This window comes from Notothenia coriiceps, unplaced genomic scaffold, assembly GCF_000735185.1.
Source record: "Notothenia coriiceps isolate Sejong01 unplaced genomic scaffold, NC01 NC01_scaffold00033176, whole genome shotgun sequence".
Taxonomy (NCBI): Eukaryota; Metazoa; Chordata; class Actinopteri; order Perciformes; family Nototheniidae; genus Notothenia; species Notothenia coriiceps.
The window spans coordinates 326,213-352,232 of NW_011365877.1; the positions used below are offsets into that span (position 1 = coordinate 326,213).

Consider the following 26,020-nt stretch of genomic DNA (forward strand, 5'->3'; position numbering starts at 1 on the left):
ACAACTGAGTGGTCTTTTAGGATTAATTAGCAAAACATCCTGGTTGTCGTTTCTTATGCTTGTGATCTTTCAGTGGATAAAAGCTTGATGTAAATAAGATGTATCTTTTTATGTCTCTAAATTTGCCCTAGATTGACCAGTTACACACACTTGATTACCTTTTGGATAGCACTATGATAGCTGGGATAAAAGCTGATTGAAATACTTCATATTTTGCTCCTGTTTTCCTTTATTTCACAGATATAGATGCATTACATACCTTCATCAGCAGATCCTTCCAACTCGGAAACAGCTGTAAAAAGAAAAAGGCGAGCTGACAGTTAGTGGCAATACTTTTACATCCCTTGCAATACAGAGTTTAAAATTGATCAAAATCCAGAAAAAGATGATTGTGAATCATAAAAACATTTGGGTTATGTGTAGTGTATTACGTATATTTTCCCATCTGGTTTAATTTGAAGGAATCTTGTAAACTACAATTATACTGCACAGAGAGTAGTCTTTCTATTTTCAAATTTTTTATACATTTTTTCTTACATCTCATATGTGTGAACCCTTAGCACCTTCTTTTATGGCTGTATAACTCAAAAGTGAGAGTACATCTATTAATCTGCGCAGACAGTTCACATACATAGGTAGGTGAGGAAACATGCCGGAGCAGGAATGCATAGACCCTGATTAGATGAGTATCACCTGGAAGCGTCACAGAGATGAGAACATACCAGAAGCAGCTGGCAGCAGTAGCATCAGACACAGGAACAGCAATCGCATCATCTTCAAATGCTGTGGGGGGAACAGAAACCAAGTTAAAAATATCTGCTTTTAATATTCAGCCATTGATGTGTAGGAAATCTTGGTGTTTTGGTTTAAAGATAGGGTGAGACGGAAAGCAGGATTGCTGTCTGTTATTTGGGCTTGTGTGGCGCTTTGAGATTAAGGATCATATACTGCGAGTCAGTGGAAAACTACGATTTCAGAGCCAACAAGTCCTTGTATTGTTTTAACTGGATAGATTGTAATCTGAGGTGAGCGGTGGCAAAAGGTCAGATAATGACAGCCTTATTTCCCATAGTGCTCAGCAAAAAAACTGCTCTGAGAATTCTGTCCTAGTCAGCTGTCAACAAGTGCCTATCCAACATTTTCCCCTCCCTGTGCAAATCCTGGGTGCCACGCCAGGTGTTGAGCAACAATATAGTGTCCAATGACGTCCACTGAAAAAAGCAAAACAAATATATCATTTTGTTTATTTGATCCTGCTGAGAAATATTCTTGTGAATAGAAAAAAAAAATAACAAAGCCAATTACACTAGAAAATATATGTATCCATCAACTTCATCTCACCATAGAAACCAAGTGATGTAATTGTTTTTCTTGAGAAATCTTACAACTTCCTCATGGCACAGGGCCCAAAACCCGACCTCTGCTGCCCATTTAGCCAACATAGATGTGAAACGCAGATGTTCTTCATCCGCTAAACAAAGCCCCAGCTGTCTCCAACACAATATGAATGGTGATATTTTTAAATGGGAAAAAACATGGGAACGACCTCTCTTCCAGTCAAAGTCCTGGATGAAGCCTCGTTGGTCAGATTCTGCAATTGAGGTTGGCTTGGGATCAGGAACCAATAGTCATGCAATGTTTGATACCGTACAAACAAGGAACTCTCCCATTGACCTTTGTGCCAAAGGTTTTACTGTACTCTTCATTGTGAGCTATGCCCATTGTATCCTTGTTTCCTTCGCTGTTAATGACTGTGGAAAGAACTGAGGTGACCCGTATTGTTAGGTGCAGGGCTCTAAGGGGCAGTAGCAGCAGCAAACAGCGACCCGACACCCCCACAGTTACCGACATTCTGCTTCCTACTCATTCATACAATTTAAGGATGTGGATATCATTACCGAATGGCAATGTCAATTCTGGTTCCCATATTTGGTAAAGGGCAGTGAAGAAATAGGAATTGGCATAAAGACTGAGGACCTGTCGACATTAGTTTAATATTTAAATTCCTTTTTTTGACAGTTTTATGAAAGAGCAATGCAGCAGAACATTGGCCATAAACTATAAATGTGAAACTGTTGATGTGATACTTATATGCTAGACAAATGTCCACCCTGTAGGATCGCATGAGAACGAGGACATCCCAAAACAAGATTATCTTCATGCTAAATTAGCAGAACAGCATTAAGACTACATAGAAAAAAGATGTTAATCACACAAGTGAGGCTGATTGGAAAGAGAGTGCAGAGTGGGCTGTTCTGGCCTCCTGAATAGCTGCAGTAAATCTCCCAATGCAAACAACCTAAGAAGCTGCAAATAAAATCCCCTTCTGTATCCAATTTGCTTTTCAGAGTCGCTTTGGGTGAAATAATAAGCTGATCCAATTTGGAAATATGTATCAACTCAGTCCACTCCCTCTGTATCAAAACGGTGCGTGAAGCCTGTATTATTTTTCAAATTGGGTAATATATTCTTGTACATTTGAATGCAGATTGAATTTGCTCTTTAATACCAGACCCAATTTGCAAAATATAATAACCACTGGTTTGCTTATAAAGCAGACATACCAGTTGACTGCTGGCTAGAGATGCAAAGATGAAAGTTAGTAAATAGGATTCATAAAACTGTCTTGAGTGCAACGCTAAAAACATGCATACTGTACAGCGGCTAGCGGGAGAATTTGTCTTGTTTTGATCAATCATCCCTGATTCAGTTTTCAACTGACAGGATTAACCGTATGCCTCATACCTGTATGACCAGGCCAGCCCACAGAACCACTTAATCTTGTTTACCAGGTTTAATTTGGAATCATAAGTGCTCACCACTCCTTACAACCCACCCAGTACAACCTATATCAACAAAGTACACTCACAAGCAAAGCTTAAAGACATGTACATAAGCAGAACTACTTGCAGACACAGACTTATCTCTTCCTTATCTGCTCAAACTGAGCTCAACCACTGCGTATCGCTGACAAGACTTCACAGCGATAACAATCACTAACGAGCAAAGATGTAAGAATTACTGTGGCCTAGAGAGTTCCTGAGGAAACAAATGTGTAAAATAATAAGAGAGAAAGAAGACAGAAGATATCAGGAGACACTTTTTATTATTGTGAAGATGTGTCAACAATAAAACAGATGAGCCCAAAAACAAAGAAACGGCAGATGGAATAAGGGAAAACGTACCCAGATTGTTTGTTATTCATTGCCATTCCATTTTTATAAAAGAGGTAGCATACTCTGGATCAGTGAAGAGAGAAAATATTCTGATTGGACTGTTTACTCAGCTCTACAGAAGCTGTTTATCTTAGTGTGGTTGATGCATATTGTTTTCGATAACATAACATACTCTGGTATGCCACTGGACCACAAACAAAGTAACAGGGAAACACAAAAATGAAAGTAAAGCAAAACTCACAATACCTCCGTTGATGTCTGGCAAGCCAATGAACAATCCACCACAGTCTTACTACTCAGCAGTTATTTCCAATTCAAATGGTTTGTGATGTGTTGAGCATAAGGCCAATAAGGGTAACAGCCAACATCTAAAAGGATATGAGAGTGTCTGACAATGAAAGCAGTCGTGAGACACATATACTGTATTTGCACACATAGTGACATTTGTTCTCTGCTTTTTACCCATCCTAGTACTAGGAGCGTTGTTCCCCTCTCTCTCTCTCTCGCTCTCTCTCTCTCGTTCTCAATGCCTGTGTGCAAAGATACACAACCTGTGAACACACACCAAAGTGGACCGATATGACTCTAGGGGAACATCACAGTTTGGCATTTTCCACCTCAATCTTAACAGCAACAACCCAATTTAGTGCTAATAGGACTCTGGGCACGTAGAGCTCAGGTTTACTTTATCAGATTGAGATAAAGCGGGTTTTTCTATCTGTTTTGTTAACATCACTATCACAAGACATATCTGAGTCACATTGAGGTGTTTCAGATTCCAATGCATGTATGAAATGCATCCTCATCACTACTCTAGGAAAGAAGCAACACACAACATGCAAAAAATAAACTCTGCAAAGACGAGTTGTAAAGAGTTCAATTTGTTGCCCCTGCTTCACCTCTGACACTCCCTGGGCAAGCAGCTTGATTAACAATAGTAGAAAAACACTTTGTTATTTGTTTACTGACTAATAACAGGTCAATAAGTTCACTCTGAGCACACTGTGTGGCATGACAATATTTAAAACACAGGAAGTAAAAGATGGGTTGCTGCAGAGTAACACGACCTTCACCTACTGCTACCTGCTTCCTGCTTCCTCAAGGATGACGTTTATACATTGAATGGAAATCAAGTTACACAGTCTATAAATACATGAACTGTTGTTTAGAAATCCATGTGTTACACTGAGAATGATAGGATGCAGCAGGTAATAACACTAACGTTGTAATGTTGGTGAACTTTGTGATAAATGCTGAGAAAAAAAAGGAGGTATAAGCACGAAGAAGTTGACCTGCAAGCCACACACCAATGTGATAAAAGTCAATATTGCTGGTTGTATCTGTTACATTGCAAACAAGAATTGACAACAATTAAAATAATACAGATTGTATTGTAAAATGTGTTACGTTGCTCCGTTTAGAGAATATACGTTTCCAAACAATATTGAGTGACACTTCTTCAGCTCTGCACAACATTTGACACTCTCACCACAGCCGTTAGTCAGTCGAGGAGATGATCCGCACTGAACGGAGCCGGCTCGTTACCAGGAAGACTGGGTGCTGCTGTGTGAACTTCAGGGAAACTCTATTCTCACTTAGCCTACAAGGGGATTTACAGCCACCTCACAAAGCGCTGAACTGCCCCTTAAAGTTGTTGTTGCTTCTGCGGAAAAAACCTCGATGTGTCTGTATGAGAACTGCTGTCACGACAATTTCCTGAAAACGGCTGAGACACAGCTTAGATGTTGATGGGGCGCGATAACACTGAAGCAGTGACATGTGCCAAATAATTGAGTATTAAAAGCTACAAAAGATACCTAATAATTTAAATAATAAAACACAAAACAACGCATCAGCATGTTGCTATTTTATGATAATGCAGATCACCTGGCGGTTACAATTAGTCAAAAATAGTGACGTCAGCCCGTTTTCCTTGATTGGCTACAGGTGTGCTAACAGGCTATAACCACATTTCCCTCGTTGCTAGCAGTGTGGCGCTAGCTCATCCCTAATATTCGATTTGGGTTTTTCCTCCTTTAAAACGATTTGCTATAGTTGTTTAATTCATGTTAGAGTGTCTCATTTCTGTGTAGTAATGCCGTTTTTGCTGCTGCTCCAGGTGTGCCTGCTTGGACTTGGTAAGTGACATGACTGGGCTATTGTTTGTAGGTACACTCGTGTTTAAAATCGAGTCATCGTTTATTTGCACAATGGGTATAACGAGTTTTTTTCCCCCAGCATGTATGTGCTTTCTTCTCTCAGCTATGTTCATCTTTACTTGTATTACTTCTCTCAATAGTTGCAGCACCCTTGCTTTAGGTTATTCCTCTTACACCTGAAACACTCAAGTCTCAACACAGTTCTGCTGTCTACCCTTTCTTTGTCTAGTTTTGAGTGATGAGCTTGGTATGGCTATGTCTCTACCCTTGTAACAACAAAATATACTAATCCATGCATTGCTGAAGGGAATTATGGTTGATAATTGGTGTCTTGAGACATTTTCTGTAGTCTGATGTGATTTTATATTTTGAAATACATCATTGCTTGCAGTAAAGTAGCTAAATATGTTTACATTTGTACAATTTAGAGGAACTTGTACTTTATTTTCTGCTACGTTGTACTTTTACTCCACTATACAGTGTGTATGTAATACCTTTTTCAGTTACTAGTTAAGTGAGTATACAATAATTAAAACTAGTTGCACCTTTTTACCAGCTTTGCTATACACATTTTGGCATCAATAATTGTAATGAAAACTTATTATTATTCTGAAATGGGCCCATCTGCATAAAGACTACTTTTATGTAGGAGTTTTCCTACATCATGGTATTCCTACTTTTACATAATTAAAAGAGCTAAGTACTTCTTCCACCTCTGATTGCTTGTAACAAACAAAGGTGACACTACAACAATAATCTGACTCTTTTTTTTTGTCACAATGCTATTGCTATGAGTTTAAATATATGATAAAGTAATATTGATAACTGATATTTAAAATCTCAGTATCATTGGTTTAAATTATAACTGTACGCTTATCATTACTGACTCTAAAACGCAGAATAAACAACGTTTAAAACACATTTTGAAACGGCATTATTTTTCAATGTTGTCAAGATGTTGTTTTTGGACATTGTGATTGTGTAGGAAAAATATATCATGACAGACTTAAAAAGATCTCTTTAAGTTTAATGCTAACCTAAGACAACCCTTAAAACATTAACATAGTTTTGTTGGAATCCTAAGTAGTTTAATGCAAGTGACCTCATACATGTCTAGAAAAAGAATAATTGAACTTACGTTTTAATGAGCTGGTCAGTTTTCTCTCTTCACTGCTGATATGTTGTTTCTCAGACGCCAGGATCCTTGTTATCATGGAAACTGCCAGAGTGAGTGTGCACGTTAATACAGGTGTAACCAGTCAGGAAATGGGAACTATGTTCTTCATTGGCTGCTGATCTTGTTGAAATCTGACACCTCCAGTCTTATCTTGTAGAAAAAAATGGACTTACTGTGCAAACTTGCTCACAGCTCTTTATTGCGAGTGTGTTGTTTACTGTCATAAAATAACCAACTGCTGTCAGTAGACAATCTTTTGTTTGTAAATCTTCTTATAATACACTTTATGTGCACATTTTCAGGCAGTTGTAATGTTATTTGTGTGCATTTGTTTTGTATTGATTTAAATTAAATGGGGAAAACTATTTTATATTTTCCTCTGCAGGCCTGTCTGTTGCAAGTCCTGGGAGGAGGTTTCTGATTGGGCTACCCCCGCATAATGGACCAACAGGAAATAGCCATCAAGTAACTATCACAGCCAGTGGTGTTCGGAACTCTGTCACTGTAAAGGTCCTGGAAAGCAGCTTCGTGCAACGCATCTACCTCTCTGCTAACCAGTCAAAAAGGATTCACCTGCCATTGTCTGTGGGAATGACCAGTGACCGCTCGTCATCCCTCCTCAGTGTGAAGTCTATATGGCCTGTTACAGTCATCACTTCCCTGTGTACCCGGGCTGGCTGTGACCACAGGCTCCTTCATGATGTGTACTCCTGGGGTACCCAGTACTATCCCATTACTCCTATCTTCCCTAACCAGACTTCTCTCAGCCAGATGGTGATCACCAGCTCAGACCGGGCGACGTCAGTGGATATCTTTCTCTCGGGGGAAGTGTTTTATGAAGGCAATATGTACCAAAGGGGTAGTGTCCTTACGTTGTATATAGGGGTGCTGCAGAGTGTTTACCTCCAGAGCAACTCCAGCCTCTCTGGCTCAGAGTTAAACTCTCAAGAAGCTGTAGGTGTTGTGGTTGGTTTTACCTGCTCCAAACACACAACTGGCAATTGCTTTTCTGGATATGCTGACCTGAAACCAGTCACACACTGGGGTTTTGATTACATTATTCCTCCCTTGGTAAACACAGGAATGAGTTCTAGTTTCCTCTTGGCAATGTCTACTATGAACTCTGACCTCAGCATCAAGGCCAGCACCAATCAAAACACAGTGGCTCTCGTCGGTGGCGTTATGAAGGTCATCCCAGTTGCGACCTCAGATAAAATCCTCATTACTAGTGACAGTCCTCTACAACTACTTTTCTTCAGGCATGACCCTGCACAGCGGCCTTTAACTCTAACAGTACTGCCATCTGTTGATGATATCTGCCAGACTGTACCTATGTTTGATTCAGGTGATATGGGTGAGCAGCGAGTTAACAGTGCCGACACAGGAGATTTGAAGTCTGGTGTTAAATCCTTCCAGAAGCCCACCTTTCCTCAGCTGCCTGATAATGCAGAGGCTCTTTACACTGACAAGGATGTGGGATACTATCTGAGTACCTTAGACCGACATCTCTATTCTGCACTTTGTGAGAAAAGTATGTATAAAGGATTTTTTTGAATAGTGTAACACTATGTAAATATGTAATAACCTTCCTCTTTTCTTTTTTTTTAAAGCTGCAGCTTCTTGTGAAGAGTTGCACTGTGGTTTCAAACAGAATTGCTCTATCGAAGAAGGAAAACCACTCTGCTCTCTCAACACTAAAATATGCTCTGCGTGGGGTGACTCTTATTACCGCACGTTTGATGGAAGAGATTTTGTCCTACAGGGAAATTGCAACTACACTTTAGTTCAGACCACCTGTCCAGGCCTAAATGTTTCTGTTCCACTACAGATTAATATAGTCCGAGCATATTTAATAAGTGCCACTGTCCCAACCATCCACGCAGTGCAGATAAGCATCCAGGGCTTTAATATCTCCATAGTTAAAGAAGACACAAATCATGTTAGGGTAAGTGTACTTTACTTACTTTTATTAACAAACGTTTTGTAGCTGTTAAGTGGTCACTTACTTTGTCTGTTTTTGTATTTTTAAACCTGTAGGTTAATGGAAAGATGAGGAACCTGCCGCTCACCTTGGGAAATGGCTCCCTGAACTTTTATCAAAGTGGTTCCAGCGTTGTCTTAGACACTGACTTCGACTTGGCTCTGCGGTATGACTGGAAGCAGCATCTCCAAGTTGAAGTAGGCCCAGAGCTGTATGGAGCCCTGTGCGGTTTGTGTGGAAATGCTGATCACAGCTCCTCAGATAGTGTCATTGACTCTAATGGCACTATTAAGACCCTGACTGCAGATTTGACCCTCCCATGGGTAGTGAACAGTGGTGCAGGCTCCTGTATTGAAGATTGTGTTGGTGCCTCATGTCTAGTATGTACTAGAAGCCAAACTAAATTTCCTGACATAAAAGGTAACACCCTTCGTGTTGGGTGCTCCCTACTGAAGCGTAGCGGTGGACCGTTTGCAGATTGCCACTCATTGATTGATCCTGAGGCATTTTTTCGTGGTTGCACTAACAACTTGTGTCTCAATGAATCTGCCTCTTCTATGTGTGAGATCCTGACAGACTATGCCAACATCTGCCAGAGGATATCGGCCAGAGTCCGAAACTGGAGAACCATCTCCAAGTGCCGTGAGTTTAAGATATATATTTTTTAAGTCTATACATGGGTTAACTGAAAATGGCTAAGGGGTATTTCCTTTTTTTACAGCTATCGTATGTCCTTTGAACAGCCACTTTGAAATATGTGGTTCTGCATGCCCTGCTACCTGTGGAAACCCAGAAGCACATAGTAATTGCCCCCTGCCTTGTGTGGAATCATGCCAATGCAACAGAGGGTATCTGCTGAGTGGTGCGAAGTGCGTACCACATGGCAAGTGTGGATGTCTTCACCAAGGTTCCTACTACTACCCGAAGGAGAACTTCTGGATGGGCAAACACTGCCAGGAGAGATGTGTCTGCCAGTCGAGCTCCAAGAGAGTTGTGTGTTCTCCGCCTCAGTGCCAGGATGGAGAAGTGTGCAAGGTTGTGAACGGAGTCATGGGCTGTCACGCTGAGGGGCCTGGGCTGTGCATAGTAGATCCTCATTATACCACCTTTGACGGCCGTAACTTTGATGTGTATGGAAACTGTACTTACCTTCTCACTTCTCTCTGTCCGACCTGGGGGGGCATGGAAGCTTTCCGTGTAGAGATCCAGAACCAGATAAAAGATGCTACAAATATTGTGTCCTTTCGGCATCTTAAAATGGTAGTCTCTGGTTATTGGATTGAGATTTCAAATGATCCTAGTAACAGAGTTGAGGTAAGTTAATTTATTTTCCCTGGTGCATGTATACAAAACTAGTTGTTTTTATATTATCATTGATTTTAATCATTTTTTTTTATTTAGGTAAATGGTCTCCTGCTGCGTCTCCCATCTGTATTGAGCCGTGGCAAAGTGAAGCTTTACATGACTGGACAGACAAAGTTTATAGAAACTGACTTTGGTGTAGTTGTAATGTACAGCTCTGATATTCTGACCATCCAGATGCCAAGGAAATTCTCTGGTAATCTCTGCGGCCTGTGTGGGAACTTTAATTCTAATCCAGAAGATGATGTGATGCCGGATGACGACTCTGATATCTCTCAAGCCGTTAGACACTGGAAAACCAGCAGTGATCATGAGTGTGTGGATGTGCCTTTGAACACCTCGGGTTGCAATTCACAAGACATGGCTCTCTATGAGGGAAAAGGTTTCTGTGCAAGGTTACTGGATAAAGAGGGAGTGTTCAAGAGCTGCCACAAAATGGTTGATCCAGAAAGTTTCTACAACAACTGCGTTCAAGACTTCTGTTATAGTAACCAGACTTCCCTGTGTCAGATTCTGTCCAGCTATGTTGCTGTGTGTCAAGAAATGGGAGCTAAAGTGAATGAATGGAGGACTTCCACATTTTGTGGTAAGCAATCATGATATGCTTTAAATGTGTAGGCCTACTGAATATGAATATTTTGACTTTAATTGTCTTTTTCTCTTACTGTCCCTCCATAGGCCTCTCCTGTCCACCGAACAGTGAGTACAGCCTTTGTGCCAGTCAAATATCCGACTGTGTAGAAAACCCAAGTCCACTAGCGGGGAAATGCAAAGAGGGCTGTTTCTGCAAACCTGGGTATTTCCATAGTGGTGGGAAATGTGTACCAGACTCTGAGTGTGGATGTATTCACAATGATGTCTATTACGAAATCCATGAGAACTTCTACCCTGATGATCTCTGTCAGCTGCACTGTGGCTGTGTGGGCCACAAGAGAGTGCAATGTACCAATCACACATGTCCAAATGAAACAAAATGTGGCGTCCAAGATGGCCAGAGGGCATGTCATGCATTGCAGCCCTTTAAATGTGCAGTCATGGGTGGCAGACACTTCAGAAGCTATGATGGACAAAGCTTTGACTTTAATATTGGAAGCTGCCGTTATATTCTATCCCAGGTTTGTGAAGAGGAAGAGTCTGACCTCACAGTGATTATCCAGCGAGAAAAGCTGCACCTCAGGGTCCATGGGGTCAACGTGTCTTTTGAGATGGCGCAGCTGGGAAAAGTAAAGGTAAGCAGCTGCACATGTACAAACATAAGTAAACTGTTTAATTTGCCTAGATTGTAACTCTGACATTTACATTTTTCAGATTGATGGTGTTTTGAGAAGTCTTCCTGTCCTTCTGGATCACATGGCAATACTGCACTCTGGATTGCTCTCTCGTATTGTTGTAGACACAGGGGTTGTTGTCACATATGGAGCACCTGATCTGATACGTATAGTGATTCCAGCCTCCAGTAAACAAATGTGTGGCTTGTGTGGAAACATCAGTGCTGTTGTCACAACTGACAAGCGGCTCCCGAATGACAGCTTTGCAAGTGATGTTTCCATCTTTGCATCTTCCTGGTCACTTTCCCCACCTGGAACAAATTGCTCTAAAGAATGTGATCTTTGTTTGGAGTGCAACTCTACCATGGCAGCTGAATATGCATCTGCTAATTTCTGTGGCATGCTGCTTGCTCCTGCAGGATCATTTAGTAAATGTCACTCTGCTGTGGACCCAGAGCCCTTCTTTCAAAACTGTGTGAATGACTTGTGTTTGTCTAATGGGAAAGAAGAATTTGTTTGCAGTAGTTTGAGACATTATGCTTTATCATGCCAGGAGGCAGGAGCTGAGACCAAACCATGGAGGGGAGTGAAGTGCTGTGAGTATTATTAATGGACTCTGAGTGTACATGTGTTGTTTCATCAGTCAGTTATCATGTGCATGTAAATCATGTAGGTATGCACACATGCTTCTCTTGTACCTTTTTAGAACTCTGGCATACACAGTGAAGTTGCCAGATTGATGTAAGGCTAGCTGGACACTTTACAATATAGAAACTTTTGTTTGTTTGTCTTCACAGCACTCTTATGCCCTGAAAACTCACATTATAATATATGTGCCAGTGCATGCCCTGAGTCCTGTGGTATTTTATCTGATATCCCCTGCCCATGGGCCTGTTCTGAGGCCTGCCAATGTGATTTTGGATACATGCAGAGTGGAAATGGCTGTGTCAAAGCTGACAAATGTGGTTGCTTTCACCTTGGGCACTACTATGAGGTGAGTAGCTACACATTAATCTTACTGTACAACAACATTTTCCTTTACCCAAGCAATTCATTTAAAATCGTTTTAAATTTCATTTAAAATGTAAATTCACTGACCAATTAGTTTGACTTCTAATAAACCTATTGGTGTTTTGCAAATGTACATGTGACTCTTCTGCAGGTGCAGTTATGAACATGTTTCCACAGTTGAGCTCAATAACATGGCATGCCCTAGTATTTCCATGCAATGTTACCATGACTCATTATGTCTCCCTGTGCTCTTGGCATGACTAATCACAAACAATAGACATGTTGTGTTTTCCTGGGTTGTTTGTGTGCTGTGTTTAAGACTGCAGTTGGCTAACACAACAATGACTCACTTTTCTCTGTAGATTGGGGAGATTTCATGGGGTGAGGGATGCTCTGAACAGTGCAACTGCTCTGCTGCTGCATACATGTACTGTGAGCCGGCCTCATGCCCCAAGGGAGAGAGCTGCACCCTTCTTAATACCTGGGGCTGTGCAAAGACAGGTATGCCCAGCTGGTTTAGCTGGGATTGGTGACATGTCCTCACTGGCTAACTGTTGTTTTTCTCAGCTGCACAATGTGACACTATTGGTCTAGCAATATCGCATTTTATATCGTATTACTAAAAGTCGGTTAAACCCTAAACATTTTCAATAGTCCATTAAGTACTTATATTAATTCTCCTCTTGACAATGATTATAATGCATGCCAATCATAAGTAATACTGCATCCTTCTTTCACTGGTTTACCTAACAAGCCTATGACATGCAATTACAATGTGATGTATCACAAATGATCTGATGGCATCATGGGCAATTTTATTTATTTTTTAACTTGTGGAATATTTTTCATTTAATTCAAAACTCAGATGACACATAGCTGCATGTGTCTTGAACCTAAACTGCCATTAATCTGCTTTTTCTTACCATGAAGCAATAACTTTTTTATAGTAATCTCAAAGCTACACAAGTGATTTTCTCACAATTTTCATAATTCTCCTTCTTTTCTATCAGCCATTTCCTGCACACGGAATAGCCATTATACTTCCTGTGGCTCATCCTGCCCTGCCACCTGTGAGGATCCCTTCAGATCAAGACCCTGCACCCTAGCTTGTGTGGAGACCTGCCAGTGTGATCCAGGGTTCGTCCTGGTTGCTGACAGCTGTGTGCCCTTGTCCCAGTGTGGCTGCACTCACAATGGCTCACATTACCGCAGCAACCAGACCTTCTGGGCTGATGAGGGATGCACTGAACTGTGTGTTTGTGACCCCAACATGCACCAGACACAGTGCCATTTGGATTCTTGTGGCCTGAATGAATACTGTAGTCTTCAATATGGAGTGAGAGGCTGCATGCCTCATGCCCTCCAGACATGCATGTACTCTGCTCATCACATAGTCACCTTTGACCAGCATAACTATGATTTGAATGGCAGTTGTCAGTACCAGTTACTGGGCATGTGTGCAGAAAAACAAGGCCTCAGTGCCATTCAGATTCATGCACAGACAGATGGACACCTAGAGTCAGCTCTTCATCTCCAGGTCAATGTGAGTGGTGTGCTTGTGGAGCTGAACAGCAAAAACACCAAGAGCATAGAGGTGAGTTCAAGTGTTTTTTTTCTTTTTTTAGTAATCATGTCAGTCTCTTTTTGGCTCTAATGTTTAAAAAATGAATTGTCTAATAATTAAACAAGACTTTACAAAGATTACCTGTGAAAGTGTACTGCCCAGTCCTAACTTTCAAATGCAATGTTGGCCCCCCCTACAGGTTGATGGTGTCAAGAGGAACATGCCATATCGATTCAGCTCTACTGCACTGGCCTTCTTTTTAGGGCTGCACACTTACATCTACACAGAAATGGGCTTTGAACTGAGTCTCAGCATAGAAGGCATCGTCAGCATTAGTCTCTCTAGTAAATATGCTAATGTGACTTGCGGCCTGTGTGGCAACTTCAACTCTGATCCTGCTGATGACCTCGCAGTAAATGGCACACAGGAGCCTCTCATTCCCGAGCACTTCGGGAAAGCTTGGAGAAGTGGGCAGACTCCTTGGTGTGTGGAGGGCTTTCTAGGAGGAAGTTGTCCAAAATGTTCATCAGAGCTTCTGGTTCGCTTCTCTGACCCGGAGTCTTGTGGGAAGATTCTGGAAGTTAATGGACCATTCAGACAGTGTCATGGCAAAGTGGACCCATCCAGCTACTACAAGCGCTGTGTCAGTGACCTGTGTCTTCACGGAGGTCTCCAGCCTGCACTCTGTCACTCCCTAGCTGAGTATGCTGCTGTCTGTCTTTCCCACAATGCTGCAGTTTCTGCCTGGAGGAGTCCTGGATTCTGCTGTGAGTATCATTGTGTTCCCAGATGTGAAAGTGAATTAAATTAATATACTCTGCAATTGTGAGCTTTTTAAAGTTCAGCATGATTGCACAGCAAATTAAATATGGAGTTTGCATTGTTTGAACCGGCAGCATAAGAACGTGAATATTTTCATAAAAATCAGATGTAATCATGTTGCTAGCTTGTTTAGTTTTGTTGGTACAAAGAATTAGTGTTTTTTGACTCATATTGGTATTGAGGCCACAACCTTCCCGGTATTACTGGACCACTAGATGGTACTAATGCATCATTGGTCAACCCTAACCTAACACTGTTTTCCTATCCTGAGTGACTGCTGTCTTTTCTGTATCTCTACAGACCCGTCGTGTCCCACAAGAACTAGCTACAACATAAGTTCTGCCTCTGTTCACCTCTGCCTCGGCTGGCAGAATAAAACGGTAGAGATGCCTCTAAACATGGCGGAGAACTGCCTGTGTGAGGCCGGTTTTGTTCACAGTGGCAACCTTTGTGTCACTCCACAAAACTGTGGCTGCTTTCACCATGGAGAATACTTCACCGCAGGACAGGAGTGGTCTACATGCAAGCAAAGCTGTTTATGTCACCCCGGGGGAAACATGACATGTCGTAATGTCTCCTGTGGAGAGGATGAGGAGTGTAAGCTTATTAGGGGTGTTCAAGGTTGCCACCCAAAACCCCATGTAGCACAGTGCTCTGTTGAGGGATACCAATACACCACGTTTGATGGACATGCATTTGAATTTCATGGTTCATGTAACTACACCCTTGTGCAGACATGCCTCGATAAACTGGATGTAGAGCCTATTTTGATAGCTGCAATGGGCGACTATAGTGAGGGAAGGCAGCTATACTTGCAAGTCAATAAAATGCAACTAAGGATGTCAGCGGCCTTTCCTGGAAAAGTTGAGGTAATGATTTCACAGCCTTCAACATGATTTATTGTCGTCTCTTATGCACTTCAAAGTAATTTTTCACATAACACAAACTACTGTAAGATATGTTTTTCACAAGTCAATTATTTCACCCAGGTAAATGGAGTTTACGAAAACCTGCCGTTCTTCCAGAGCAACATCACTGTACATCAGAGAAATGGAGGGATAACCATCAAGACCCCACAGTCGGTTGAGCTTACATCAGACCTACAAAACTACATTCTGGTCAAGATGCCTGACATTTACTACCAGACAACCTGTGGCCTTTGCGGGAAGTACAATGACGATCCCTCTGATGATCTGCAGCTACCTAATGGCACAGTGACCTCTGACCATGACATCTTTGGGCTGGCATGGAAGTTGTGTAATGCAGACGTACCCTGCAGTGAAGAATGGGAAAGTTCCTCTGACCTGAACTGCGGGTTTATCCCCAATCCAATGGGACCATTCTCCTCATGTCACCAGTTGGTGTGCCCACAGAAATACTACTCCCTATGTGTTGCAGAAGGTCGACGCCGGGGCTTGTGTGATGTGCTGCAGGATAATGCAGCATGTAATGAGGCAGAGGGGAGGGTTGAGCTCTGGCTGAACACGACAAACTGTGGTAAGTATTGGGACACTGTTGAATTAATAACTTATCAAATGATTGAATGGAAGAAAATGTACTGATTTTAAGTCTTTTTGTTTTACAGCTTATCAATGTCCTCAGTACAGCCACTACAGCAACTGTACCAATATATGCTCCTCACAGTGTCCTGAGATCAGCCTGGCAGTGCTGTGCCCCAGAGACTGTGAGGAAGGTTGCCAGTGTGATACTGGACACCTTTATGATGGCCGTGCCTGTGTACCAGCAGAGCAGTGTGGCTGCCTACAGGATGGGAGTAGGTTTAAGGTCAGAACTAAACACTTTTTTAATAAGGCTATTTTCTGTTTGAAATATTTTTAATTTATAAAATATGTGCACACTCCAAATTTGTTTGACTTTTTTCATGTGATTTCCATTTTCAGGCCTCTGAGAGCAAACTGCTACAAAACTGTACTTTAAAATGCACCTGCGGGCCTCCTCTTGTCTGCGAGCAATACACATGTCCTGCACTGCACAGTTGTCAAGTTTCAGATGGAATTGAAGGTTGTCACAAAAATGGTGAGAATTTAAATTCACGAACCATACATTAGATACAGATTTGCTTGATGATGCATTTATACATTTTCATACTGTCAAATCTTTTACATTTTTCTTTTCTTTTTGCAGAGCAAAACCCAGCTTCATGCGAGGGAAAATGTGATGCAACTGAGAAATGTTACCTGAGCAACGGTGTGCCCCTCTGTGAGAGTCGTCGGGGTCTGTGCTGGACCTGGGGAGGCCGGCACTACCAAACGTTTGATGGGCTAATCTATGACTTTGAGGGTACCTGTACCTATCTGCTTGCAGCCAGCAAAGGAGCAGCATGCGGGCTGACGCCCTTTAGTGTTTCCAAGAAAGACTGTAGTGGCATCATTCTACATGCTTATGGGTTCATCATCAAGCTTGGCAGTCAAAAGGGCATCATACATGTAAGTAAATCTTAGCTATTTATTGAATGAAAGCTGCTCAAGTTTGACTTTTAACACTTATACGGCTCCCCTTTTCTTTTTTACAGGTTAATGGTCAAGTGACTTATAGTCCTGTTAATATTTTAGGGGGTAAGATTCAATTGTCCTACTTGGAAGGCAAAGCCCTGCTGACAACTGACTTTGGTTTGCATTTAGTCTTTGATGGATACTCTACTGTTGTTAAACTGGAACCTCACTACAAGGGTGAAGTATATGGGCTGTGTGGCAATTTTAACGGTCAGCCTCAAGATGAATATCCTGATTCCGTTACCAATAAGAAAAGTGTGGATTTTGCACAGGCTTACCAGCTCTTTGATGGTGACCAAAAGTGTTGTACTGGCTGCAAGCAGAAAGTGAACCATGAGAAGTTGCTTGCAGATTGTGTTTTTGATGACGTCTGGAGCCCATGTGAAGTGCTCACAGATCAGACTGGTCCATTTGCCCACTGTCACAGTCGAGCCAATCCAGATTCCTTCTACAAAAGTTGTGTAGTTGACCACGTGCAAAAAGGACGGTCAGACGTTTCTCTTGAGCATGCAATATATTCATATTCCTTAGTCTGTGAAGCAACCAGAAAATACTACAACGATGGAGTCGTAGTTGGTAAGTAGTCGTTCTTAAAGTAATATAATAATATTGTGATTTAATCTTTGACTGACACTTCAATACATTATTTCAGATGTGCTCTGTCCACCAAACACTCACTACAAGACCTGTGGCTCGGCCTGCCCTCCATCCTGTGAATTTAATGCCACCTTCTGTAACAAGGCCTGCTTTCAGGGCTGCTTCTGTAACCCTGGTTTCATTAAAAGTCAAATTGGCTGTGTGCGCCCACATCAGTGTGGCTGCACAGACTCCAGAGGCAAATATCAAAACCTTAACTCAACGTTTTGGTCACCAGACGACTGTGGTCAGATCTGCATATGTGGACCGGCTACTGGTGAGATGCACTGTCGCCCAGCCCAGTGCCCCAAAGGAATGGTCTGCAAGCAACTACAGCACAAGAGGCTGTGTCAACCTGATGACCCCAAGAACTGTACCCTTATTACTGGGCTGCATTTTACAACCTTTGATGGACGTCATTTTGACTTTAGAGACAGCTGTTCATATTTGTTGGTTAAAACCAAAGCCAACCTAACTGGAGTAACACCATTCAATATCACTATCTCTGATGCAAGTTGCCACAAAAGACTTTTTCATAGCCTTGATTTAACACTCTTAATGTATGGCCTGGAGTTGGTGGTGAGAAAAGATGAGCCAGGAAAGGTTATGGTGAGTGCTTTGCAATGTCTTATCAACACAATCTTCAGAATGAACCACTCTAATTTGTGTTTACTTTTCATTCTCAGGTTGATGGACAGTATAAGGCCTTGCCATACTCTCACCTGACAGGCCATGTTTATGCTTACCGCACACCTTCGTCTATCATTATTCACACTGATGTGGGATTGCAGCTGATTGTCTACAATACTGGCACGCTAAGGGTTAACCTTCCCAGCAGTTATGGCTCTTCTGTCTCTGGTCTTTGTGGAAATGCCAACACTGACACTCATGATGACCTAATGATGCCCAATGAAGAGCTTGCACAAAATCGACTTGAGTTTGCGCACAGCTGGATATCTCCGGGATCAGATGCCTGCAAGTCCAGCTGTTCCTCCACACTGAAGCATTGTCCTGCTGAGGCACAGAAGCTGTTTGAAGGAAGCGATTTATGTGGGGTGTTGTTAAATGAGCTAGGGCCATTTGCAGACTGTGCTCTGGTGTTAAGTCCAAAGCTTTACTTCCACAACTGTGTAACAGATTCCTGCTCATTTGACGGACACTACTCGGCACTCTGCAAATCCATTGCATCTTATGCTGATGCCTGTCAAGTAGCGCAGCTGCCAGTCAGGCAGTGGAGGAGTGACATTTTCTGTGGTGAGTATCATTCATTTGGTTTTTAATGATAGACTTTTATTTTAACTACATCTTCAGGTGTTTTATAAACATTTTATACTTGGCAGCTTTTGCTGCTGAAGCCTGGAATATAACAAAACACGCACACACCAGAAGTGAATAACACATTGACATGTATACTGTACAGCTCATTTAGGGCCCTGTGTAGTTTGACACAAGTGATTATGGCAAAACGTTTGACTGATTTTGACTCCACCATTACTATTGTCTAATGCAGGGGTTCCCAAAGTGGGGGTCGCGAGATGATTACAAAATAATAGAAAATTATAAAAAAAAAAAAAATTTTTTTTTTTTTTGTATTATTATTAACGTTTGCATAGACATTTTCAGGGGCGGACTAGCCATCTGTAGAATTTCCCCACAACAAGGCTCCCCCTTTGACAATCCACTACCGCAGAGAGTGCTGAAAACTGAAATTAATTCACTAGCACCCCTGGTCTAATGGAAGATCCACCGCAATTATTTTCTGATAAGGCTTTTGTCTATCCCACATGTAAACATTTGCACTGCATTACATTTAGCCTGGCTGGCTAAACACACTGACTGTGTTGATTATTATTGCACAGGGGGTAGGGATTTTGTGTGGGCTAATGTTAAAAAATAAAATTGAAGTAAGATGTATTTACTCTCTCCCCCAGGTATGGCATGCCCCAAGAATAGCCACTATGAGCTGTGTGGACCTCGGTGTCCTGTTGTGTGCCTCGGACTCTCCTCCCCAGCAAACTGCAGTGGCGGTTGTGAGGAAGGCTGCCAGTGTGACCCTGGCTTCGTCACGAGTGATGGCCAGTGTGTGCCGGTTTCTGACTGTGGCTGTGTGCACGAGGGACAGTATCGCCCTACTGGCCACTTTATTTCTGAGAAAAGCTGCCAAAAGTGTGTCTGCCAAAGAGGTGTGGTGACATGTAGCTCCATGGAAAGCTGTTCAGTAAAGGACGGCCTTGCCTTGAAGTATGGGGTGTGCCAAGTGTTTGCTGGCTTTGGCTACATCACTTTTGATGGTGTTATTCTGCCCCACCACGGAGCTTGCACCTATGTCGTATCTGCCCTCTCCTCTAAAGCCTTGCATGATTATTCTCTGCTTCTTGGCTTTAAGGACAACAAGGGCATTTTCACCATTAGCAAAATAGTATTTAATTTGCCATCATTGAAAGTATCTATTGACCCTGAATCTCTTTGGAAAGTAAAAGTAAGTTCTGTAAACTATACATTTGTTAAAGAGAAAAAAAATCTCTGCAGCCTTAACTGGTGTCTGTGCTTTCAGGTAAACGGAGAAGAACGCAGAGTGCCTTTTGACATTGGTGAACTTAAAGCCTACCAAGATGGCAACAGACTGATTATCATCACACCGTCCGGGGTGGGGATTGACTTGTCATCTACCCAATACCTCAGGTTAACTGTACCTCAAGTAAATGACGCCACAGCTTCAGGCCTCTGTGGGAACTTCAATGGAGACAAGTATGATGACTTGGAACTGAGAAATGGCAGTCTGTCGGAGAGCTTCGCAGAGCTCCTGCACAGCTGGGCCGCTCCAGGGCAGCTCTGCACAGACACCTGTGGCAGAGAGTGCGATGAGTGCAGACTGTCCCCACGTGACACCATGGTCTGCGATTTCCTGTTTATCAATACAACTGGATTCCACCAGTGCCGGGACGCTGATGTGGAGCACGATAGTTACACACTTATGTGCAACAGGGCAGTTTGTGCTTTAGCAGGGCACATGGCCACATGTCTAGCACTAGAAGCATATTCTGCAGCCTGCCAGGCTAACGGAGTAGCAGTAGGAACTTGGAGAGTGGACACTCCTTGCGGTAATTTAATACTTTTGATTGGCATTAAATGGAGTATGTGATCCACTCTAAATGACTTCTTTTTTTTTTGTCATTAGCTCTCCAGTGTCCTGACGGCAGCAGCTCAAAGGAGTGTGTTGACTCCAGCTCCAACTCGTGCCCTGCTGTGCTCCAACCTGGTTCTTCAGCAACGGGCTGTTCAGAAGGCTGTGAATGCGACAATGGAAATGTCTTTGATGGGGAAGAGTGTGTGCCTTACATCCAGTGTGGATGTGTTCATCATGGTGTATATATCAAGGTAACTATAAAAGCTTATAACACACAGTAATCGGTTCATAAGGAATATTTCAGCAACTGCGGGTTTTGTTTTCTCTTCTCCTCTTAGATGGAGGAGCAAGTGTACAACGAGGACTGCACCCAGAGATGCTGGTGCCACCCTTCGGGAGGAGTGATATGTGAGGAGGCAGGCTGCAGTCTGGGGCAGCAATGTGCTCTGAGGAACAGTTTCTGGGGCTGTCATGACAGACCTGAAGGTTGTGAGCTCACGGGCAGCCTCCAAGTCTCCACCCTCGGTGGGCAGCAGCTGAGCTTGGAGCCTCTGTCTTCTTACAGTCTGATGTCTCTCTGTGACAAAGCCAGTGTGCACTGGTTCAGCCTGATCTCTTACCATGGGCCTTGTGATGGCAGCTCCAGACTTGTCAATGTGTTTCAAATCCTCCTGCATGGAACATCATTTACCATACAGGAAGGCAGAGTGAAGGTATAACTCCATTAAGTGCTTTCATGTTTATCATTTTTAAGATCTCTGTCCTAACTCTCTGTTACACCCCACAGGTGAATGGACGTTTCATGAGCCTCCCTCACATCTTGCCATCAGGGGTGTCCCTGTCATCTGGAGTGAACCAGGACAAGTCGGAGGTTCTAGTGATCCTAAGAAGAGACGCTGGGATGGAGTCAGAGCTTGAGATAGAGATTGGTGTTACCATGGTGACAGTCAAGGTCCCTCTCTGGTACTCAGGCAAATTGTGTGGTCTCTGTGGAAACCTTAATGACCTGCACTCACACACTTCAGTCGGGTCATGGGTTCTACCTGACTTTCCTAGCTGGTAAATGATGAACTCCACAAAAACATGTGTATTTACTAATGTAGAATATGTTTTAATAACTATTTTTCTCTTTTTACAGTGGCTTCCCTGGATGATGACTGACAGTTTAAATGTCCTGACCTGTATTTTGTTGAATGTTTTAATACAAAAAAAATTACCAAAACTGCTATGTAGTGTGTTATTTAAACTTTGAAGGAAGACGTGCCCTTCTCATACATTTTTATGCAATATTGGCACAACCTTTATCAGAAAGGCCAGTGCACCTTTTTTTTAAATGTAATCTCTGGCCAATGTTGATTAGCTTGAGGGCACACCTTATCTAAATCCCTAGTATGTACAGTAACTAAACCAGGCTTACTGATGCCCTACCAAAGTGCTTCTGACCACATGAGCAAATATTTGAGATTACTTTTTATTTTATTTAATCTAAAGCAAACTTTTGAGGGACACATATTTACTTTCTATCACTTATGATTGCAAACCCTTTTTCTATGTGCTGTTCTTCAGTGACGCACAAAACAAAAAAACCACCCATTAAGCTCATCTACTGCCACTCTGCAAAATATTTGTTTATTTAGATTTGATTGATCAGTTCCATGGGATTATCCGGCCATTTTCCAAGCATTACAAGGGACATGTCTTTGTTTACAAGCATCAAATGGCTTAACGACACAATGTAAACACAGGCAGAAATGGTTTAATGTGCATTGTGAAGTCCTTGTAAGCTATCAATGTGATGCACAGTAGCTGGTATGATCAGTTTCCCCAAACTGATAAAACATGACATACACATTTTGGTACTTGGCTTGTAGAAGAGCATTACAACATCAAGTGAACATTGAGGAAATGGATACATCACTTTAACCTTTTTACATGAAACATTTGCTAAAGAGTAATTTTATCACAGTGGATTTTCTGTTTCCTCAACTGCGGATTTACTAGAAGAAACCTGTGTTGGAAAATGCGTATATTCTATGATGTTACAGCAATATGATAGAAATAGTGCTGGATGTTGGCTCAAACTCTGTGGAAATATGATTTGGGATCATCACATTATTGCCTTGCCCACTTAAAATTAATTTTTTGGTTAGACCAGAAGATGCAATACAGATGGTGTTGCACATCAAATGGCATTGGAATGTCCTGCAGATTAAAGCATTTAAATAAACTATAATATACTTTAATTACGGCATGCTCAATCTTAAAATCCATTTACTTAAGGATGGGAAAATACATCATAGAGGAGGTTGATTTTGTTCTCCGTAATAAATATTTGGTATGTCTAATACTTCTACAGATATACATTTAAATAAATCATGCAGGGGTTCTTGTCAGATTCCTGAAAAGAAGTGCCTGTCAGGTTGTAACAATAGAGAAAGATTAATGATGCGTCTCATACATGAAGTTGGCATTAAACCTCACACCTATGTCAATATATAGCAGGACGTGCAGGTCTGTGCCAAGTTCTGCCTTAATTTGTTCTGGAGGAAGGGTATTGTTTTTCCAAGATGTAGCGGTTGAGCTTCAAGATATTTGATTGGTTGGATTTGTGTCTGACAGTATATAAAAAGAGGGAACAGTAAAAAACAAAATGTTCATACATGCTGCAGCAGGTAAGCACGCCATAGAGATTATTTGCATTGGCTTTTTGTTGAAAATAATATATTGTATATTTTTAAAACATTTGAAATGCTTGCAACAAATGTGCATTTCTGTCTTTCAGTCATGGGCACCCTGTTGCTGCTCTGTGCTTTGGGAGCTTTCCTCAGCTGTAAGTCACTCTGATCTTTGTTACTTTTTCTAACTGTTGCAGGACCCACTTGAAAATGATTTTCATTTCAATCTGATGTATATGTGCATGTCTTATTAGTCATGATTTTAAAGTGTTAAGCTGAACAAACATTGAAGCGATGTACATTTTAAAACTCATTACAAATATTTCTTTATTCTAATCAAAAATCCTGCACGACTTCAACTATGAAATCTGACTAAACGCAGCTTAGCTGAATGAATCAATCACACCAGCATTTCTCGAACCTCGGTGCTGAATTCCCCAGCAGGACGTTGTAGCCAAGTGATCGCTCAATTTGAAGCAATTCCAGGTTGTCAACCCCATCAGTTGAGAGCATTGTTGTGTGGCCATACCAGGTGCTTGTGTGAATGAAGCAGAATGTTAAACAGGTGAAGAATTCGAAAGAGCGGCAAATAAAGGATAGCCATCTAAATTGAAATTTGCTTTTGTTGGGAATAGCATTTACCTTCAGCTGCTATTGAGTTGGAACTATTATACTGAATGGGTGAAACAGGAGTGTAATCTAAATCCCCCAGGCCCTGGCTGAGCCCAGAACATTTTCTTTTCACAGCAAAGGCACAGATTTTGATAATATTTCCATCATGCAATTATATTGTCTGCGCAAGTGACTTATTGAGTGCGGCTGAGAAGCAGTTAAGTGACTATTCCTCAGTCTGAATATCTCACAATGGTTATCAAGGAAAAAAGCAATCCATCCATTATAGAATAGCAGTCATTCCTGCTTTTTTAACTTTGAAATGAAGGTGTTTTTCAGACACTTTCTCTCTGGTGTCATAGTGTTTCTTTGTACTGTGTATGCGATCTCAAACAAAGTTTTGTATTGCCAGTCTGTGAATCCTTTGATTGCCTTGACACAAATAGTCTCATTCATGTCCTAATGCTTCTTTGACATGTTTTCTTCACATGCGAGATCTGTGAAGGCAGTTTTGTACCTGACTACTTCATTTTAGGTTACGTGAAAATAAGTCGTCTTTTGACGTGTTTTTTAAGTTTGCTTCCCTGCTCTTCTCTCTTCTCTCAGGTCCCTCTAATGCTGGAGGGGCAGGGAGGGAGTTTGCCCTGTCATTCATGCTGAATTATGCTCCCAACTATGACAGTTCCCATTATCAGCTATACATCACTGCCGTTCAGGCCAATGCTAAAGTGACAGTGAAAGTGCCTCCCTTAAACTTCAAGCAAGAGAAAACTCTAAATGCCGGAGAAAGGGTGACCATCAGTCTCCCTACTGGTGTGGAGATGTACGGCAGCAAGAGGTCTCCCAACACAGTGCGCATAGAAGCCTCAGCAGATGTATCTGTAACCTCATTTAACTCCAAGCAGTACACAGCAGACACCTCTGTTGTATATCCCACCACTGAATGGGGTACTGAATATTTCATCTTTACACCTGCTTCGTCCTCCTATGGCTCCTATAAAGAGTTCTCTGTGACAAATGGAAAAGAGAGCAATAAGTTGGAGATTTTCCCACGCGGCACCATCGGGTTCGAAGGTCGTGTCTATGGGAGTGGCAGCCGAATGGTGATAGATCTCCAGCCGTATGAGAGCGTGCAGCTCCAGAGTGTCTATGAACTTTCTGGTACCAGAGTTGCCTCCCAGCACCCTGTTGCTGTTGTCACGGGTCACACTTGCACATGGCGCTTTGCCAAATGTAACCATGTTTATGAGCAGCTCCTGCCAGTTAGCAGATGGGGATCAAGCTTCATTGTGCCTCCCCTGACCTTCCAGAGCAAATTTGACAGCGTCTTCCTCCAGGCCTCGCAGCCCACCCAAGCCACTGTCCACCACGGAAACGATACAAAAGTTTTTACTTTGGTCAGGGGGCAAACAGTAGAGATCCACTCCTCCAATCCTGAAACCCTGTCCATTCAGGCCGATCATGGGATCCAAGTCCTCATGCTCTTCAACGGGGTCACACAGAACTGGCTCCATTACTACGACCCTTTCCTGATGACCATCTTGTCCGACGACCGCTTCTGCTCCTCTTACTCACTCGAGGCTCTAGAGGGCTTTGAAAACAAAGCCCTGATAGTTGCACGGACCAGTGCGATGTCAGAGCTGCGTATTGATGGTAAAAACCTGCCACGTAATGTCGAGTGGAAGAAGGTTACAGGGACAGATTTCTCTTGGGCGGAGATGTCCTACCAGCAAAACCCCGGCAACAATAAACACACTGTGTCCAGCTCTGGTTCCCGCTTTGCTCTCTATAGTATAGGAGTCAGCCAGATGAATGGTTATGGTGCCCAAGGACAATGTATACAGCCAGGTAAGGTGAACATACTATATAGCAGGGGTTCCCAACCTTTTTCCCCGAGAGCCCCCCCAAATTACACCTGTTGGAAGTTGCGTGCCCCC

General features: G+C 42.2%; 1 protein-coding gene across 1 annotated transcript in view; it reads left to right on the forward strand.

Moving 5' to 3' along the window:
* The first annotated feature begins 5,185 nt into the window (after window positions 1-5,185).
* Window positions 5,186-26,020, forward strand: part of LOC104961404 (IgGFc-binding protein) — a 34,353-nt gene continuing 13,518 nt past the window's right edge. Inside the window, 26 exon segments of the mRNA XM_010789706.1 lie at window positions 5,186-5,314; window positions 6,898-8,043; window positions 8,123-8,457; window positions 8,550-9,135; window positions 9,215-9,807; window positions 9,895-10,441; window positions 10,534-11,084; window positions 11,164-11,719; window positions 11,921-12,117; window positions 12,497-12,635; window positions 13,145-13,728; window positions 13,898-14,465; window positions 14,821-15,389; window positions 15,510-16,017; window positions 16,106-16,305; window positions 16,422-16,557; window positions 16,666-16,967; window positions 17,054-17,609; window positions 17,686-18,278; window positions 18,356-18,923; window positions 19,601-20,148; window positions 20,224-20,770; window positions 20,848-21,047; window positions 21,135-21,509; window positions 21,584-21,851; window positions 24,690-25,931. Of these exon segments, the coding sequence (XP_010788008.1) occupies window positions 5,272-5,314; window positions 6,898-8,043; window positions 8,123-8,457; window positions 8,550-9,135; window positions 9,215-9,807; window positions 9,895-10,441; window positions 10,534-11,084; window positions 11,164-11,719; window positions 11,921-12,117; window positions 12,497-12,635; window positions 13,145-13,728; window positions 13,898-14,465; window positions 14,821-15,389; window positions 15,510-16,017; window positions 16,106-16,305; window positions 16,422-16,557; window positions 16,666-16,967; window positions 17,054-17,609; window positions 17,686-18,278; window positions 18,356-18,923; window positions 19,601-20,148; window positions 20,224-20,770; window positions 20,848-21,047; window positions 21,135-21,509; window positions 21,584-21,851; window positions 24,690-25,931 (12,457 nt within the window). The 5' untranslated portion in view covers window positions 5,186-5,271.